Here is a 19,274-nt window from a genome sequence, read left to right on the forward strand (position 1 = left end):
CTTCCAGGATTTTGTGGTGTTCCTTTTACAGTGCTTGCGGTCGGGTCCAACTGGACTTACCTGGACATGTAGCCTTTAGCGCTGATGTATGAAGAAGTCTCTGTGGCGTCTGCTGCAGTATCATAGTCAGAGCTGCAGGACACTAAAATAGACCAAACAAAAGGAAAGAGAGGATATGCGATTTAACAAAAGCTATAGCTGCAGATTCAGGATAACGGTGCCTGTCAAACATGTTAAAATATATTACAATGTTCCCGCTAACATTATTTTGAGGACGTTTATTTGGTAGTCTAACTCAATACTTAAAAATATATATTTGATAACTTAATTACATCTCATGAGAGATCAAATTAAATATTTCAGCAATATGTGAAGGACAAACATGCAAATGGATTTACATATCATCCAATCAAATCCTCAAAATCTATAAAAGTTTGAAGAACAGCTAATTCTAGTGACGGAAGTAACAAGACCCCAAGTTCCATAGTTCGTAGGGTCATCGTGTTCTGACATTCTCATTGGTTATTTCATTGCTTTCTTCTGGGTCATAGCAGGGATTGGTTAATAGCACAAAGAAGTCCCGCCTACTGCAGGGATCAATGCCTTGTTTCTTTTAAGACTAACTGGAACCAGTTCACAGGCATTTGTGAATGGGAAGCAAACATGGCGATGGGCTGTACGTCTTAGGACCCAGAGTAATGACTCACAGTCCACCCTGAGCTCTGCCACCGTGGAGGCAATGCCGCCGTTGTTCTCCGCAACGCAGCGGTACGCTCCCATGTCCGAGGGCCTTGCCGTCGTGATGATGAGCTGGTGGCAGCCCTCCTGGTCCTCGTTGATCATGTAGTGATCACTCTCCTCGATAAGCCTGCCGTCCTTAAACCAGCGAATGGTGGGTGGAGGCTTGCCGATGACCACGCAGTCGAAGCTGACCGGGTAGCCGTCCGGCACGTCCTGACTCTGCAGCTCAGTCAGGAAGACGGGGGCCGCTGGGGGAAAATAAATCACAGTCAGATCTCTGGGGAAAACTACTTTTGATAACATTTTTTATATATCAGTTGAACAATGCATCATGCGGCATTGGGCCAATAATTTGCATAATAAATGATTGTAATACAATACTGCTAAATTACTAGTTTAGTTTTATTTGAATTAAATGTTTATATGCTCCCCTTGTGTTTGTGAAAATTGTACTCTAGTTTCCTCTAAATTGCCCATAATATATGGTGGTGTGCATGTGTTTCTGTCTGTATGCTGTGCTTCAGGCTACAGCTGTACTAGATGGATGGGTAAATAGATGGAAAACATTCCCCTGGATCTTTGGATGCAAGCAATGTGCTCAAGTTTACCAGACGGCCCTGCCATGAATCCAGGAGGCTGCCTGTCCTGCGTGGGCGTCCGTGAGCCGTCCTGCACATAGCCCATCTTCATGATGCGCAGTTCTATTTTGTGGGGGATCCCTTCCAGGATGGTGGTCTCGACAGGAACCCCATGTACAGTGAACATCTCACTGAAGCGTTTGGAAGCCACCTGGGCTTCTTCGATGGTGTTGAAGCGAATGTAGATGTAGTTGTCGTCCTCGCGGTACGAGCGGGGGTCCGGGGGCGGCATTTCGCCTTCGTCTGCGCTCACAAAGGACTCCTCCTCCATGCCCGGCATGTCTGCGGATAGCCGGCTGCCAAGAAGACGCCGTAGTCGCCTGCTGGCCTGCCGGAGGGACTCATCCATCTCGCTGCCCGAGGAACTCTCCGCCTCACTGTCAGCGCTGTAGCCATATGCAACCTGTAGGGGTCGCCGGCCAGATGACTCCCGTGGCATACCCACTGTCACCTTGGCGCTGTGGGTGGTCATTCCGAATTTGTTCGACACCTCACAGGTATAGACACCTGTATCCTTGGTGGTCACTCCTGTGATGACGAGGGAGCAAGTGCCGTCATTGTAGATGTCGATGTGGTGGTGCTTGCCGTCCGTCAGCAGCTCGCCGTCCTTCAGCCAGCGAACCTTATCAGGTCTGCCCGCTGTCACGCACTCCAGGTGGATGGTACCGTCGGGCTCCTTTGTCTGCTCCTTGAAGACCTCCTTGAAGACAGGCCGCAAATCCCTGCGTGCCTTGTAGCCTTTGAAGGCCGCCTGGATCTTAACAGCTGCCTCCTTCAACTCAGCTTCATCATCCTGACCCAACTCCATGGTCTCCGATTCCTGAACCTGCTCGGTCATCTGGAAGTGCTCGTAAAACTTCTTGGTAGAAATGCTTTGTGCCTGGCCACCAAGAGTCACAGTGGCCTTGCTGCTCTTCTTGAGGTAGGATACCAGAGATGGCCCAGTGAGGGACTCATCCTCAGAGCTGGTGTAAAGGGTATGGTCTACCTCTTTTCTTGGGACTGGTTCCACAATCAACTCTTTGTCTTTAGATACAGTTCCTTTGGGCTCCTTGCCATCTTCCTCGGGCAACTCAGAAATAGAATCCAAGGTCGGCTCCCGGCTCATGCGGCGCTTTTTGGCGATTGCTTCCCACAGTAGGTGTAGGTCCCCTTCTGAGGCCGCTTCTGGGGGCAGGCTAGGCTGTCCGCCGTCCTCCTCTACCACCGGCGCTGGTCGGGAGGCCTCCTCACCTGAAGACGGGGCAGAATCTGAACTCAGCGATACCACTAGCAAAATAAGCGGATTAAATCTTCCTATTGCAGGTTATGGGGAATAAAAAAAAAACCCAGAATAATTGAACACTGGCAAACAATTAACTGGATTAATTAATTCGTAGATTCAAAAAAGCATGCACGTGAATGGAAAGACAGCAGAAGGAAGGAGATCTTTCTCGGATTTATTCATGTGAATATTTGGATTTATTTTTGAACATCTGCACTTATAGTGTTAGCCTACTATCCTGAAGGTCGATGAAGGACGATGGTTGAAAATGAGGTCTTTCTGTACCTGTTGCATAGAGTAGTGACCTCTTACCCAAGTATACGGTCTGCGGGAGCTGGACAGGCTCCCCGGTTCCAGCTTTGTTCAAGGCCGCCACACGGAACCTGTACCCCACACCTGAGCTGAGGTTCTCCACCATAAGCTCTGTATCGCGCACAGGCTCCGAATGGCACGGCAGCCAGAGGGCGCTGTCGCTCAGTCGCATCTCGACTCGGTAGCCCAGGATGGGACTGCCCCCATCGTTGAGGGGAGTGAACCAGGACAGAGTCACAGTTCGATTGGTCTTATTCACCACCTCAGGGTCTTCGGGGGGGTCAGGGAGGGCTGTGGATGCAGGAGATGGGTCCAGGTTAACGTTTATAATCCAATGAGGCGACATTACATTTATTCATGCATTATTAATTCATAAGGGTTTTTCAGAAATGTTCCATTATAAAAGAAATCCATTATAAAAGACTATATTTTGTCATTCATATTTTCAGGGGCAGAGCACATTTAAAGATAACGTCTTCTCAACTTGGTTTGTGTTTTGAAACCTTCAGAAAGTGGATTAGAAGCAGGTCTTTTTGGCTGGGGAGCCAGCAGAGGGGAGACGTACCGATGACCGTGAGCTTGGCAAGGGAGAGAGCATCACGGGCCGCGAAGGTGATCTCCTGGGGGGGCCCAGCCTGGGCACAGCGCAGGACCAGGTGGTGCGAGCGCCCCTCAGTCTGCATGGTCCAGTTGTCGCTGGGCTGTAGCTCCGCACCGTTGGCGTACCAGGTCACCTCGTTCTCGGGGATGCGCTCACTCAGCGTGCAGCAGAACTTTGCACGCTCACCGACCACCACTGCCTGATCCTCCAAGGGCTGCAGGACATCCAGCTGCCAGCCTGGAACGACCACAGCCCCCATGAACACAGGATTTCCCCGTTTACCCCAAAGTCAAAATGAATTAGTTTTTTTATAAACAATCAAATTGCTGGCAATATCCGCAGTAGGATCTTTTCCACAAGAAATAATTTCATTATTTTAGGAATAATTTTCAATATTTTTAGTTGAGTTTAATTCTTCTTCTGGACCACAGTGTCACAGATGCTCACCTTTGACGGTCAGCAAGGCTGATGTGGTTGCTGTGCCCACCTGGAAAGTGACCCTACCACTGTCCACCGGGTGCAGCTCCTTGAGCAACAGCAGGTGGCGCCGGCCATTCTCAAAGGCCACGATCTCCACGTTGGCGGATTCACGCACTGGCTTGCCGTTAATCAGCCAGCAGCAGCTCTGCATCTCGGGCCGGGACAGCGAGCACTCAAACAACGCCTCCCCACCGTCCAAAGAGTCCACGTTGTCCAGCCCCTGGATGATGTCAACGGGCTTAACTGTTGGTGGGAACATGGTATGAGGATATGGTTTCAGCAGACTCCTTAAAACATGATCAGATCTTAGCTATAATGGCAGAATTAAAAATCCAGTCTGATTTCTCTGTCACCTCTATCACCCTGTAAAAAACTTCCTCGAGTGTCAATTTCCCCCATCATTCACGCATCCAGTTTTCAGTTCCACTGTTACAATTATGCACCAGCGCTCCAAGAGTATTTTGATTTTAAGAATTCCTACGGAATCCTTAAATTCTGTGCGCACACTTTTTTCATTTTGGTAAAATCGTCATCGATAAAAAGAAAACAGATATGGCTAGATATGAATAAATATATACACAGGGATCCCCCGCCTGTCGCGGAAGTTATGTTCCAGACCCATCAGCGTTAGGTGAAAATCCGTGATATAGAAAGACCATATAAATTTACGTTTTTTTTTTTTTTTTTTATAGTTTAAGCCCTCCCACACTCTTTAAACACATGTAAACTTATTAAAACACATATGATATGTGGATGTCGGGCTAAGGATATGAGTAACATAATAATAATAATAATAATAATATGTAATGTATATGTATATACAGTGGTACCTCAGAACTCAATCCGTTCAGAACTCAGGTTCGAATGCTAAAAAGTTCGAGTTCTGATCGAATTTTCCCCATAAGAAATAATGAAAAACCAATTAATTGGTTCCCGGCCCCAAAAAATGACACTTAAATATTTTTTTTTAGCATTTAAACATAAAATGAACAGGATACAAACAGGAAGACCACATACCAAACACATCTAAGCAATTTGTAAAGTAAGAAAATAAAGGTATTCAAAGAATCTATAAAGTAAAAAAAAATGTCTTAATTTTTCGCAAACACTGTGCCAAAATTGTATGCCATGCATAACATTTTTTTCTTAACATTTTCCAAAACAATAAAGATTGTACCCAAAGACTACACCAAGCCATGCCCTAACACTGCGCCAACACTCCACTATGCCATGTGGTCCATTGTTTATTTTTATTATTACTCTATATTCCTTAATTTGTTTGTAAATCGCAAACTTTTAGGTTGTAACAACTATTGTGTAACTTTTTGGTGAGCAATGGCTACCAAAATGATATAAAGTGCAGTGTATTACCTGATATTTTCAATAAAAAAGCACTATCACCAAGAAACGATGCTATCACAGCGAATGAGAGGCTGAGACTGAAGCGTTACCCTTTGTTTCCGCTGAGAGACGTGCCGCGTGACTCATCTCCCCGCGCGTACAAGTTATCTTAGGTCGGCGTTCACGGTTCGACTTCTGAGATTTAGATCAAGTTCTAGGTCTTTTTTTTTTAACTGGTTGGTTCAACTTTTAAGAAATTTGAATTCTAATGAGTTTGAGTACTGAGGTATCACTGTATATACAAATCTCTCTCTCTCTCTCTGTATATGTAATGAAATATGTAAAAATAAAAAGATTTTAAGCTCAGTATGGGTTCACAAAGAATTCGCAATAATCAGACCTCAAGAAAGGTACGCGATACGCAAAGAACTGTGATGCGTCAGGGAAAAATCTGCGATATAGCGGGGGCACGATGGCTGAACCGCAATACAGTGGGGGGATCACTGTATATATGCGTGAGTGTGTTTGTATGATACATATATATATATATATGTATGTGTGTGTATATATATATATATATATATATATATATATATATATATTACACACAGTAAAACCTCAGATTGTGAGCATTATTCGTTCCAGAAACGTGTTTGTAACCCAAACAACTTGTATATGAAAGTGAATTTCCCCATTAGAAATAATGGAAACTCAGATGATTAGTTCCACAACTAAAAAATATTCATATAAAAATGATTAATACAAAATATGAAGTAAAACTACATAAAACAAATTAACCTGCACTTTCCCCCACAACATCCACAATTCTTTTCAAAGGTAGACGAGAGAGGGGAGAAGAGGAGGGTTATTTTGTAGGACGACTTTCACTATAACCAACAGAATCACTGCTATCTGTTGTCTCACTGGAAAATGTTTCTTTTTGTGCAACTTTTACAAGGAACCTGTCCAATGACAGCTGCTTTTGCCTCCTGTTCAATTTCGTGGAAATGTGGACATTCCATTATCATTAAACAGATTCATTGCTCGCACTGCTACACCCTTATTCGGGTGGTGCTTTTTTAACTTAATTTTGACTATAATGATTGAGGCACGCCAGCTGAGACCAAGCTTCGAAAACGATCACCCACAATACCACAGTGCGTGAGAGAGAACACTGCTAACCACTGCACCACCATGCCACCCCCATATATATATTTATATATATTTAAATGGGATGCATACATTTTTTAATTCCCCTGAAATATGTGTCTGCACACAAACATCCAAACACAAGTGTGAAGATGAGTTTTTCCAGACAGCATAATTAGCTTTCCAAGTTCCTAAGTCACTTCAGTTGATTTCTAAGACCTATACAATTCCCGTTATGACTACTGGGTGGATAATAAACCAGATGAAAAGTAAAGATCTGACGAGTAGGCCGAAGCAGCAGACAAAAGGCAGCAAGGTGGTCCCCCCAATGAGAGACAGGCTCACCTTGAACCTCTAGGAGGGCCACCACGCAGGTGCCCTCAGCCTCACAGGAGTACGAGCCTCCATCCTGGGCGGCTACGCGGCTGATGTACAGCCGGGCCACGTTCCAGTCCTGCTCCACCACCACCCGCCGGCCGTCCGGCTGCACCGGCCTCCCATTCCTCCTCCAAACTGCTTTCACGGGCCGCGAATATTGGCAGATGAACTCCACGGGTTCGCCCTCCAGCACCTGCTCGTCTCTCATGGCACTGACCACCTCCACCGTAGGATCTAAGCCACAGGGGGAGGGGGGGAGCCCACAGCGAGGACCAGTATCAGGTGCTGCTCTACAGCGCCCCCCAGTGCAGAGACCAGATCACAACGCCTGGAATTTTCAGAGTAGGATCATTTTTTTCAGCCACGAGTTTTGGTAAATTTACACCAGCACCTGGACTGGAATACATGTCTACAGTATTTGAATACAAATTGCATATGTCCGAAAATCATTCCATTGTTCAGTTGGTGCCCTAAACATCTTGCACTCCGTATCTCCAGAACAAAACATCTTGCACTCCGTACTCCAGGTTTCCAGGGCTGTATGGTCAACTTGGCACCCCTGCACGTTAAACAGCTAGGGGGTGAGGGGTGTGAGTGGAAGTGCAGGCAGCGCTCACAGGCAAAGCCCAGCATGGTTAGGCAGTTTTTAGTACCCGGCAGGTGGTAGGAAATTTGGAACAGCAAATAGCCAGGGCAGGTAGATAGAAGGCTGATGTGTAAGCGGTCAGTTATTAGCTTGTCCCTCTTCACGCACACTTGCCAACGACCAGCTCAAAACCAGCATTTCCACACTCTTTCTGGCCATAACAACCCTTCTCATAAATCAGTAACTATTGCTTAGTGTTTAATCATATCTATATGACTTGACATGCTGCCCCTTGTTACGAAAGATTCACTCACACAAACTTGTATAACAACATCCATCCATCCAGCCATTTTCTATACCTGCTTAACCTATTAAGGGTCACGGGGGGCAAGGCAGAGAATAACCCAGGATGGGGGCACCAAACCATCACAGGACACACACACATTCACACCAATGAGCAATTTGGCAACTCCAATTCACCTCAGCAAGTTTTTGGAATGTAGGGGGAGAACCGGAGAACTTGGAGGAAGCCCCATGAACGACAAGCACATAACACCCTCCTCACTTCATCTCCATCATTTAAAAAAGCTGCTCAGTTAAAATCTTGGATTTTAGAAGATTGATGAGAGAAACAACCATTGTCCACTCACTCATAAACAAAGCTGTCGGCATAATAACCTCACACCATCATCGGTAACACAATTTACTGCCCTTGGTGAAGTGGGCTAATAATCGCCTAGTACATCTGTCAATACCTTACTACTTAGGTAGTAAATAAAGTTCCTAGGCAAGAAAATAAACGTCTGTCAAGTTAGTGCATAAACAGGGCAATAAATTCCCAAGACATAAAAGCTTGGTGCCTTTATGTCCATCTATCCATCTATACATCAACCTTGATAAATGCTTATCTAGCAAAGCTTCAGAGTGAGTCTGGGGCCTCCAAGAAGAGCAGGTCACCAGACAGGGAATTCCCCGCATGGGACGCCAGTCCATCGCAGGGTAAACACACATTCACACACTACGGGGATTTTAGATGTACCAATTGATCCAACTGCACATGTTGGACGAAAGGTAAAACGAGGCATCCAGAAATAATCCACACAATATAGAGAGAAGCCACGGGTCTTAATCAATCCGTCGACTCTGCCACATTGTGCTGCCAACAAACATTTTTTTTACGTCCAAAAACATGAGAAACTTAGATAATCTGCAAATTCGGAGTGTTGCTTAGCAATAGCAGGAGCCAGCAACATCAATGCCCCCTCCCCAAAAAATAAAGTGCTGATGAACACAAGAAAGAGTAAAAGACCTTTCGACAAAAATCTCACAGGCCATCGTAAGCAATTGGCTTAAGGAAGCAGCTGAGAACTTCAAAGAAAACCAGTGACACAGCACCATGAGCTGCTGGCCTGCGGATCAGTATTACCCAGGCGACCATTAATGCTTTTCAGCTTGGGTGCTGCAGTTATACCCTGAGCAGGGGATACGGCTTTCGCTCCAGTTAAGTTTCTCAGCCTCCGCTGGTCGGCGACAAGCGACAAGCCTGATCTGGCTCATTTAAGAACTTGAGTGTGACGATGTGATGGCATGACAGATGATCCACTAATTTTAGCCTCTGCTTCTCTAAATATTCCTTTAACATCTACAGTACGATAATGTATACCATTCTATCTGTTTCAAGCAGATTCCTTGGTTGGAGTTCAGATTCAGCAACCTTAAGCGTAACATCATAAAACAGCACTTATAAAAATTACTGTGGTCACGGAACAGAACATGTTGAAATGTTACTGATTTATTTACTGATGCTGATTTATCATTTATAGCAGGCATATTGCACACACTGTCAATGCCAAGCAGGTCATGTGATACAAACACCACCCGCAATTCTTGTTTAGTGACATCACTGCAGCTCTGAAGTCAAGGGCGTAGATTTGGGTATTTATGGCAGGGACATGTCCCTCCCAGGGACAGACTGGCAACAAAAAGCAGCCCAGTGACTGGAGCCCCCATGGTATATTTTGCCGCAGTCCGGGAGGAGGGGTGTCTCCCCTAATGTATTGGTATATTTTGCCATGTATTGGTATATTTTGCCAGAATAGCCTCCAACGATACGTATAGCGCAGCATCCATTAATCATCTCCTGCTATCAACCTGGAAACAAGCTGAGGGATGTAGGCTACGTAATGCCAGGCCTGAGGAAAAAAGACCGTCTCACAAGCTCTCACAAATTCCTGAACTTCCCAAAGGCCATTTCAGGCCTGTTCCCTACCGATATTGTGGTGGTTTAGGGGTCCAGGGCTGATTAGGTTCCTACCAATGCTGAAACCAAACCTACTCCCTTGTCTGAAGTGTGTTTTACACTCGTTTGCCAAATGCTGCCCTCTAGAACTGAAGTCTGTGTTGACTGGCAGACATAGAGGGATGTTTCTCGGTACCTTTCACCAGCAGTTTGGCAGAGGATACCAGGCTGCCAGCCTTGAAGGTGACCGTGCCCGAGTCATTGGCAGCCAGGTTCTTTAGGACAAGCGTGTGGACATTGTCACCGGTGACCCTGATGTCGGCGAAGGCACCCTGCTGCAGCCGGGTACCATCCAGCCACCACTGGGCATCCCTGGCAGCCCCGCGGGACAGCTCGCAGGAGAACAAGGCCTGCTCCCCCACAAAGACATCTGTGCTCTTCAAGCCAGACACGATCCGCACCTCCTCCACTGTGGAGCGGGCCACAGAGAGTAAACCTCAGCCATTTTGGGTCACATGACCCTCATTAAGATTTCACTCTTGCCTGATATACTGAGGCAATCCACCGTGAACCTTTAGCACCTCAAAAAGCCCTGGAACAGCATCATTCAGAATGAGCACGTCCAACCTGGTCTTTAGCTTATTTTACTCTAGCATTGCCATTCCAAGGATACATGGAGTGCTTCCTAACTTACTGTTTTTACCGCATAATGGGTAGTGATGCTCAACTTGTCTGGAGTGTCTATGTACCTTTCACTGTTAGGGAAGCCGTAGTCAGCTGGTCTCCAGCATCGCAAGTATAATAACCACTGTCTTCAGGTTGGAGGTCATGAACATGAAGCTCCAGCTGACGGCCGTCCTGCTTCATCTCGTACTTTCTTCCTGGCTGCAGGACCACGCCTCCCTTCCTCCACTCCACGGGGGCACCAGGCTTGGAGAGATCGCATCGCAGGATGGCGCTGCCACCCTCCACTGCCTCCAGGTTCTTCAGCTCCTGCTGGAAAAAGATGGGCTCCCCTAGGGGAAAACAGATGGAAAGAGAAAAAGTTAATGGATAAGACAATGCTGGGGAAAAATGGCAGGAATATAGAAGAAGGAGGAAAAGAGATGGGGCATTATTTCTGTTGAGTTTCATAGCTGAAAATGTTCTTCAGTTCCATTCTTCGAAATTGGCATGAAGATCATGCATAGTCCTACAAAGATGCAACCCCAGCCATAGTATATCTCAGTGGATTGGTGGAAATTTCCAGCATAGATGCTGTGGCCACTGGGTTTACTTGAGTCATGCACCTCCACCCTTGAATACGTCATACCAGTCTGCTCTTTCTGCAGCTGCTTTGCCTCTAAGTCACCAGGCCATCTGCCTTTGAAGCTCTGCTATATTAGAAGCTCATACTCTATGGGCCGGGAAGACTTAAGTCTTTCTTTGATCAAAACAGAAGGGTCTGCCGGGGAAACACTTCACCCTTCCGCACCCCTAACCACACCGATCTTCTTGTCTGCTACAGCACTCACCAGTGTCTTTATTGCATCACAAAGGGCTTTGCAGGACTTGTTATAAAAGAAAGCCATGGAAGATGCAATAAAGAAGAAGACGGTGTGGACAACAGGGAAAAGTATACATACCTATATAAATGTAATTTCTAAAAATATAACCATGCCGTTACATCCAAAGAAGTAGCAGCAGTCAGCATAAGCATTAGGGAGGTCAAGGGCCAGCCATGCGAGAAACAATGCTGAGATACAGCTTCTCATGGCCAAGAGACAGGACGAAGGCGAGCCATCGCTGGAGCAAGACCACCTTCCGCCTTCTGCCTTCTTGCCTCTACCTTTGGGCTTGTCCAGCACCAGCAGGTTGGCAGCAGTCCTCTCCTCGCCCACTGTGAAAGCCACGAGGCCTGAGTCATCTGGCGTGAGCATCCTCAGCACCAGCCTGTGCCTACATCCCTGGCAGCACATCTGGTTGAGGTCGTTGTTCTGCAGTAAGTTGGCGCCCAACCGCCACTCGACCTCCGTCACATCGGGCTGGGAGAGCTCGCATTCGAATCGCGCGTCTTCGCCTGTGGTCACAGCTACGTCACGCAGCCTCTCTGTGATGCGCACGCACTCTGCCGGAGAAGATGGCCATGGGGCAAGAATGTGGAGAGGGGGCTCTATACCTTCCCCTTTGACAGCTTAAGTATTTTCATACCCTAAACCAGAGGTCTCCAACTTCGGTCCAGGAGAGTTACTATCCAGTAGGGTTTCTATGCTGCCTGGCTTCTAATAAGCCACTCCTGTTCCTGATATTTACTTGAGTACAGGTGTGACTCATCAGAAGCCAGGTACGATAGAAAACCTACTGGACAGCAGCTCCCCCGGACCGGAGCTGGAGACCCCGCCCTAAACAGATCAACTGTGTACACACAAGTACACGCAGACAGCTCACCTACGCTGAGAAGGTGTAAATATATATTTTAGTGTTGATATCATGTTAGCAGAATTACAGAAGTACATATTGTCAAAATTTTGCCAAGATCCCAAAAAATGTCATCTATCACATAAAACTTGAGCTGAGAAGACATATAGGGGTTTATTTTCAAGATATGAACATGATGTCCTGTTCTTTTTTGGTTCTCAAAAGTATCGTTGACAAAAGTTTATTTGGAACATAAAAATACGGAGGTGCTAATCAAAAGGAATCAAAAAATAAATGTTCAAAAAAAGAGTAATAAAAGGTTTCAGTGTTAGATTTCGGGTAGCATGAGTTCAGCCGCAAAGTTAAGAGTTGCTCAATGTCAAAGACCAGAAGGGGAAGCTGAGGAAACAAACAAACTACCTGTTCAAACTGGAAGGCAGGGTTGCCCAGTTACCTTTGACTGTCAGTTTGGCCTTGCTTGTCCTGTCCCCAACACTGCAGCTGTATTCGCCAGCATCTTCGGTGCCCAGCTGGTGGATGACCAGCACCCGCGTGGATCCCCGGTGTTGAAAGGTATACTTTCTCCCCTGGGACAACACCCGAGAGCCCTTCTTCCAGGTCACCAGGCTATCAGGGCTGGAAATCTCACAACACAGGGAGGCTTCACCGCCCTCCTTCGCCTCCACACTCTCCAGCTCTTTCTCGAAGACCACAGGAGCCGCTGCCAGGACAGAAGGGATTGAAAGAAAGGCCACCATTTGTTACGAGCAGTCCTCAGAGGTCATTGTTGCATCTGATCTGCACCGTTTACCAAAACCAGTAAAAACACTGCAGGGTCCACAATTGCTGTAAGATCTCAACTTGACCACACAAATAGTCTCTCATTTCTCCTATCCAATTTCACTCACCACACGAGCAAAGTCTACTGTCGCTTCTAAAATGTATTTGCAAACCACGCTGCCATTAATGAGCATTATAGAACATATCTGTAGAAGAAGCACAGAGAGTGATGGCCATCACTGTTCCCGGTCTTGCTGTTAATTACAGACTGACAAAATTATCAAACTGAATGTGTGTTCATTTTCCACTGGGATAAAAAGCTAGTTTCACAAAATTGAAGCGTTTTGAAAATACAGAAAACACTGACGTGCCTCGTCTCAAAGAGCACAAAGAGATCTTTAGCCGCAAAATAGCAGCTATATAGGACGGACTAGAAGAAACTGGGCACATGGACTGCAGGAAGACTAAGGAGTCTCAGTGCCATTAGTCAACATACAAGTGTCAAGACAGAATCTTCTTCAGCTTTGACAGGAAGACACAAACACATACAAACAGCACACAAACAAATACACAGCAGCGCCATTGCAAACAATCAAGGTGGTAGTAAGATCAAAAGCACCATTGAAGGTGACCACCAACGAGTTTGAGCTGATTGCCTCCTCTCTGTCCTCCACACACCTTTGACCTTGACTGAGGCTGTGGTCTGCTGGTGCCCCGTGTCACAGGAATAGTCTCCCGAGTCCTCTAGCGTGAGATTGTTGATCACCAGTTCGACCCTTGTGCCCTCTGACCTTATCTTGTGCTTGCTGTTGGGCGTCAGTACAAGGCCTCCCTTCGTCCACTGCACATGTGCGCCAGGCACAGACAGGTCGCAGCTCAGAATGGTGCTGCCCCCTTCTTGTGCCTCCTGGCACTGCAGACCACGAAGGAACATCACTTTGGCAGCTGTGCATGAAGAATGAAGGAGGCTTCCTCTTTAGTGTCATGAAGTCAAAAAAATCATAAAATGGGGAAAAAAAACATCTGAAGCAACAGGACAGAAAACCCTAACACTGGGGGGTGACAAATGACCCACCCCTAGTCACTGCCAGTTGATGGACATAAGAGTAAGTAAAGTACAAGGCCCAAAAAGAAGATTTTCAAGCATTAAAAAATACGTGGGACTATTTTCTCAATAATCAAAGGCCCAAACCAAGGACCTTTGACCGGGGATATTTTTAAGCCTTCAAAGTTCAGGTGGCACCAAACAGACAAGATTTTGATGGCTGTCACAGTGCCACCTCACCTGTGACCATCAGCTGAGCAGAAGACGTGTGGGCGCCCATGGCAAACGCAATGGTGCCCGAATCTTCTTGGGTGACATTGCGGAGAGTAAGGGTGTGCACTTTGCCCTCCACCTCGATCAAGTTCATCTCATTATTTTGCAGTGGTACGCCCTGCAGCATCCACTGGACCTGAGGAGCGTTGTCATGGGAGATGTGGCACTCAAACCGCACGTCGTCTTCCTCACGCACCATGCGGTCCTCTAAGCCCTGAACTATGGTGACCTCCAGCTCTGTTTTGAAAAGTCCGTTAGACACCCAGAGTAAGACAGGGGACTGTGTACACAGACACACACACACACACATGTTCTCCTATCTTACAGATCAAAGCTGGGAATTTCAGTTGGTGCAAGAACCTTCCATAGATCAGAGTACAGTTTGCTATTTTAAATCAAAAAGCAAGAATACATGACAAGCATTCAAACATTCCAGTCCCAAGATCCAAAAATGAGGGGAAACACAAAAAATAAGCAGATAAAGATTTGATGGAAAGAAGAGGAACAAGAGATTCCCCCACTGGGATGAAAATGGATGGTGTGGCTTCATGAAATGCCATGTAGAAAGTAAGAGTTTGCACACTGATGGCTGCCACGTCATCTCCTCGTCAGGGTGACAAGCAGAATTCAATGACATAACAGAAAAGAAGCCACTTCACCCACAATGCTCAGCATGAACACAGGCGGGTTCACCGGCCAATGAAACAATGGAGAAGGGGTAAGAGTGCCAGAGTGAGTAGAAAAGGAACAGAATCATTCGGATGAGATGCTGATAGGTGATTCTTGGCAAGAGTCATTCGTTGACCCCCCGCCCCCCTACCCTGCACGGACAGCCTGGCCGACGTGGTGTGGTCCCCAGTGTCGCAGGTGTATTCTCCAGAGTCTGCCACCTGCAGGTTGTAGACGACCAGCTCCACCACGACACCCTCCTGCTTCACCTGGTACTTCCCACTGGACTCGAGGGGCTGGCCCGCACGCATCCAGTGCACCTCAGCGCCAGGCTTGGTGACCTCACAGCGAAGGTTGGCACTAGCGCCCACCTCCCCCTCCACGTTCTCCAGTGGTGTTCGGAAGAACACCGGCAATGCTGTGGAGAGCGTGATGCACGCCAAGGGCACTTTTTTCCACTTTCTAAAAGCACCCTCCACATGACCAAGAAAACATGACTTTTCTCCATATTCATCAGCCTCAATCACATTCACCATATTAGTAGCCTAAATGTAGTTTGGTGCAACTTCCCATACACATCATTCTAGTTTCTTTAAAGGATAATTCAACTGAAAACATGCCCATTGAAAGATGATTGAAAATGTTTTGGCCTACCCTTCACTGTCAGCTTGGCTGTACTTTGCCGATTCCCTGCATCGCATGTGTAATCCCCAGAGTCCTCTGGATCTACACAGTGGATGACTAACTGGACATGGCGGCCATCTTGGCTCATTTCATACTTGGAGCAGGGGCAGAGATCCACCCCTCCTTTCCTCCATTCCACTGGGGCCCAGGCCTTCGATAGCTCACAGCGGAGGACAATGCTACCCCCTTCCTCAACCTCCTGATTCTTCAGCTCTTGTGTGAATACAACTGGGAGGGCTGCCATTTAACGGAAGATATATATAAAAAAAAAATCAGCCATTTTTCTAATATACCTAAAACACATTATTCGTACAATGAAACACCTTTATAATGAAATGCAAATAAGATTTCAGTCAAGGGTTACTTCTACAAATATTTCTACAGATAGTACGCATAAAAATAAAAGACAAGAGAACAGAATGAAACCGATCATGCATAGCTACCACTTCCATTAACGGAAATTACTTGATAATGCTCCCATTTCTTGGTGGTTAGAAGTAGAATACAAAATTTCTGCTACAAAACGGACATTATTTTGAATGCAGCTTAGCTGTAAAAGGGACATGGGTTGAGACACACAACTCAGTTTGTTACATGACGAACAACAAGGGATCTGTATCACAAAGCAGGATGTCTTGCTTAGCTGGAGAACCTGTGGGATTTAAGGTATCCCAGTTTAAATGGACTTTATCTTCATTCACTTTCATTTAGCACAGACCCCCAGACTACCATAAATCTGATAAATCATCCAGCTAAGCAAGAAATCCTGCTTCATGGAACAGGCCCCAGCAGTCTCACATGCTTAAAAACTATTCAGTTCGCGATGAGCACAGAATCACGAATCACAAAATTGCTCCACTGACTAACTGGAAATGCCACAGGCATATCCATAACATACACAAGTCATTTTCTTAAAAGTGATATGCTGGAAAAAGTACAGCAGTAAAGCCACAAAAAGAATGATGAGAGGATCAGGGGAACCTACATGGAATCCAAGTTTAATGTCTTTGAATTGTATGTTTAGAAGAGAATCCATGAAAATCTTCAGAGCGTGAACATGTTTCTGAGAACAGAAACTGCACTAGGATGAAATGACTGTTGGGATGTAGACAGTTTCCTACCATTGACTTTGACTGAGGCCACGCTGGTTTTCTCCCCTATGTCACAAACGTAGTCACCCATGTCGTCCATCTTCAGATGGTGGACCACAAGTTCCACCATGGCTCCAATTTGCTTTATTTCATACTTGTCACTGGGTTGCAACACCAAACCACCTTTCCTCCACTCCACTGGAGCTCCAGGTTTGGAGATCTCACAGCGCAGGCTGACACTGCCACCTTCTTCTGCCTCCTGGTCCTTAAGCTCACATTTAAAAATAACTGGAAGAGCTGGAAGCCCAAAGGAATATAAAGAAGGTTTTCAATTCCAGACTTTTCTTTTGCATGTAATTAAGAAACTGTTAACAGCTGATATGCAGAAAACAGAGGCAAGCAAAGTCCCAGAAATAGCCTTTTTAAGTAATAAAATTCCTAAGTTTGTTGCCTCGGTGAATGATATCCCCTTGAAGGTGCTTGGAAGGCAAGCAGGAGTCTCAAAGATGAATATATCATAAAAGAAATCAGTTTCAACTTAGGTTCCCAGATACATTACAGCTACAGCTCTCCTTCCTGGGCAAGACAACCTACAAAGACTGCATACCATGAACTGCAGTCAGGCATAACAAAGAGAAAAAAATTTGCTACGCATAGGAGGGAAATATAACAAAATATAATTATTCATAAATTATTTATAATGCAACACAACGGATAACTCAGAATGTGTAATAAAATCCGCACAATGATGAAATCTCTCCCACATCGGGAACCCGTCTCCATAAAGTTCACTGAATATGAGACAATATGAGGCATGAGGTGATGAGGTGGTGTCAACTCCAGACATCAGGAAATGTAAAACCCAGGTGATTGTCCTACCGTTGACTTGGACTTTACACGTGCTGTGTTTGTCCCTAGTGTGGCAGCTGTAGTTTCCTGCATCCTCAGGTGTCAGATCACTGATCTTCAGCTCAGCACAGGTGTCCTTCTGATCTATGTGGATTTTTCCTCCAGACCTTAGTGGCTCTGATGCCTTCCTCCACTCAACCGGGGCTCCGGCTTTAGAGAGCTCACAGCGCAGGGTAACGCTGCCGCCCTCATCGGCCTCCTGGTCCTTCAGCTCACGTTTGAAGGTGATGGGAAGAGCTAACAAACCAGATATTGAATTAGGCTCCCAAGTTTGGGAGAAGAAAAACAAACAAACTGATGCAACAAGAATAACAGAGTCTTCTAAGGGCCAGTCAACCAGAAGAATATCACCATTTCATTTAAATGCAACAAGTACTATGAATCCATTGTTTTTGTAAATGAAGAGTAGGTTCATAAACGCTTTTTCAAAAAATCTTTATGGTAATGCTTGTCTTGGACTTTGGAATAAAGCAAAACGAAACTATTCAAGTAGGAAGGTTAGAGATACACCAAACTTGATCTTAATATCCACCCATCCATCTATCCATCTTCTGTAGCCATTTGTCCTATTCAGGGTTGGATCCAGAGGTTATAGGCACAAGACAGGGAACAACCCAGGATGGGGCACCAACTCATCCCAGGGCTCAGTCACACACCATTCACACCTGTGGGCAATTTGGTCACTCCAATTAATCTCAACATGTTTCTGGATTGTGGGGTAGGGGGGAGAAACTGGAGTAGCCCAAGGAAACCCCACGTTGACACTGGCTTAACATGCAAACTCCAGACACATGGAAGCACGGTGGAGACTCAGACCCTGGTCCCTGAGCTGTGAGGCAACAGCGCGAACCATGACGTCACCATGCCGCCCCTGATATTAATATCTTCAATTATATTGCACATCTTGAGACATCGTAAGCAGGAGAACAATGTGAAAGGATGTCGTGTGACTAAGATGGCGCTGAACAAACAGAAGTGCACGCGAAGTAACGAGATGAACAACACTGATGTCAGTTGTCTCAAAGTGGTAAAAAATGAGACATACAGTGCGCAAGTCCTTTTTCCTACCGTTGACTTGGACTTTACACGTGCTGTGTTTGTCCCTAGTGTGGCAGCTGTAGTTTCCTGCATCCTCAGGTGTCAGATCACTGATCTTCAGCTCAGCACAGGTGTCCTTCTGATCTATGTGGATTTTTCCTCCAGACCTCAGTGGCTCTGATGCTTTCCTCCACTCAACCGGGGCTCCGGCTTTAGAGAGCTCACAGCGCAGGGTAACGCTGCCGCCCTCGTCGGCCTCCTGGTCCTTCAGCTCGCGTTTGAAGGTGATGGGAAGTTCTGGGGTTCCATGAAGTGTGAAATACAACAAGCATTGCAAATGTGAATGATCAGTGAACTAGATCCACAGAAATGAAAATAACGACTCCGAAGCAGAAGTAGGCAGAGAGAATGTCGCAGCTCCAAGTTTACAGCAGAGTCAGTAAAGAGCAGGGCTGCAAAAACTGGGGTCATGAGATCAACACGGGAAAAGATAAAGAATCAAAACCATTTTCAAATTACCACAAAACGTGCCTTTGATCATTCTTTGCAATTCCACCAGGGGCCGCTGCCTCCTTCTCCATAATTCCACCTTGGAGATTTATTATGTTGACCTATTTTTGTTCCTCATATCAAAATATCATTCAGCTGTTCATCTCTCT

General features: G+C 46.0%; 2 protein-coding genes across 51 annotated transcripts in view; both read right to left on the minus strand.

Annotated features, from left to right (window-relative positions):
• LOC125740851 (obscurin-like) overlaps window positions 1-19,274 on the minus strand; it is a 96,760-nt gene that overhangs the window by 34,259 nt on the left and 43,227 nt on the right. For 44 of the 50 annotated variants that reach the window (XM_049012583.1, XM_049012606.1, XM_049012589.1 and 41 more), the window contains 16 exons: window positions 18,646-18,912; window positions 17,548-17,814; window positions 16,699-16,965; window positions 15,548-15,814; window positions 13,585-13,851; window positions 12,581-12,847; window positions 11,558-11,836; window positions 10,479-10,745; window positions 9,926-10,198; window positions 6,872-7,138; window positions 4,004-4,279; window positions 3,521-3,793; window positions 2,956-3,246; window positions 1,350-2,612; window positions 708-989; window positions 61-142 (listed from right to left, as the gene is read on the minus strand). In XM_049012583.1, coding sequence (XP_048868540.1) covers window positions 61-142; window positions 708-989; window positions 1,350-2,612; window positions 2,956-3,246; window positions 3,521-3,793; window positions 4,004-4,279; window positions 6,872-7,138; window positions 9,926-10,198; window positions 10,479-10,745; window positions 11,558-11,836; window positions 12,581-12,847; window positions 13,585-13,851; window positions 15,548-15,814; window positions 16,699-16,965; window positions 17,548-17,814; window positions 18,646-18,912 — 5,155 coding nt within the window. The remainder of the gene's footprint in view (window positions 1-60; window positions 143-707; window positions 990-1,349; window positions 2,613-2,955; window positions 3,247-3,520; window positions 3,794-4,003; window positions 4,280-6,871; window positions 7,139-9,925; window positions 10,199-10,478; window positions 10,746-11,557; window positions 11,837-12,580; window positions 12,848-13,584; window positions 13,852-15,547; window positions 15,815-16,698; window positions 16,966-17,547; window positions 17,815-18,645; window positions 18,913-19,274) is intronic. The other 6 variants (XM_049012569.1, XM_049012584.1, XM_049012570.1 and 3 more) reach the window with 6 other exon arrangements.
• On the minus strand, window positions 13,860-15,535 carry LOC125740856 (obscurin-like). The gene is made up of 2 exons (XM_049012619.1): window positions 15,045-15,535; window positions 13,860-14,461 (listed from the first exon to the last, which is right to left on the minus strand). Exons 1-2 carry the CDS (start codon window positions 15,427-15,429, stop codon window positions 14,175-14,177), a joined length of 672 nt encoding a protein of 223 aa, XP_048868576.1. The 5' UTR covers window positions 15,430-15,535; the 3' UTR covers window positions 13,860-14,174.

Source organism: Brienomyrus brachyistius, chromosome 4 (genome assembly GCF_023856365.1).
Source record: "Brienomyrus brachyistius isolate T26 chromosome 4, BBRACH_0.4, whole genome shotgun sequence".
In the NCBI taxonomy this organism is placed as follows: Eukaryota; Metazoa; Chordata; class Actinopteri; order Osteoglossiformes; family Mormyridae; genus Brienomyrus; species Brienomyrus brachyistius.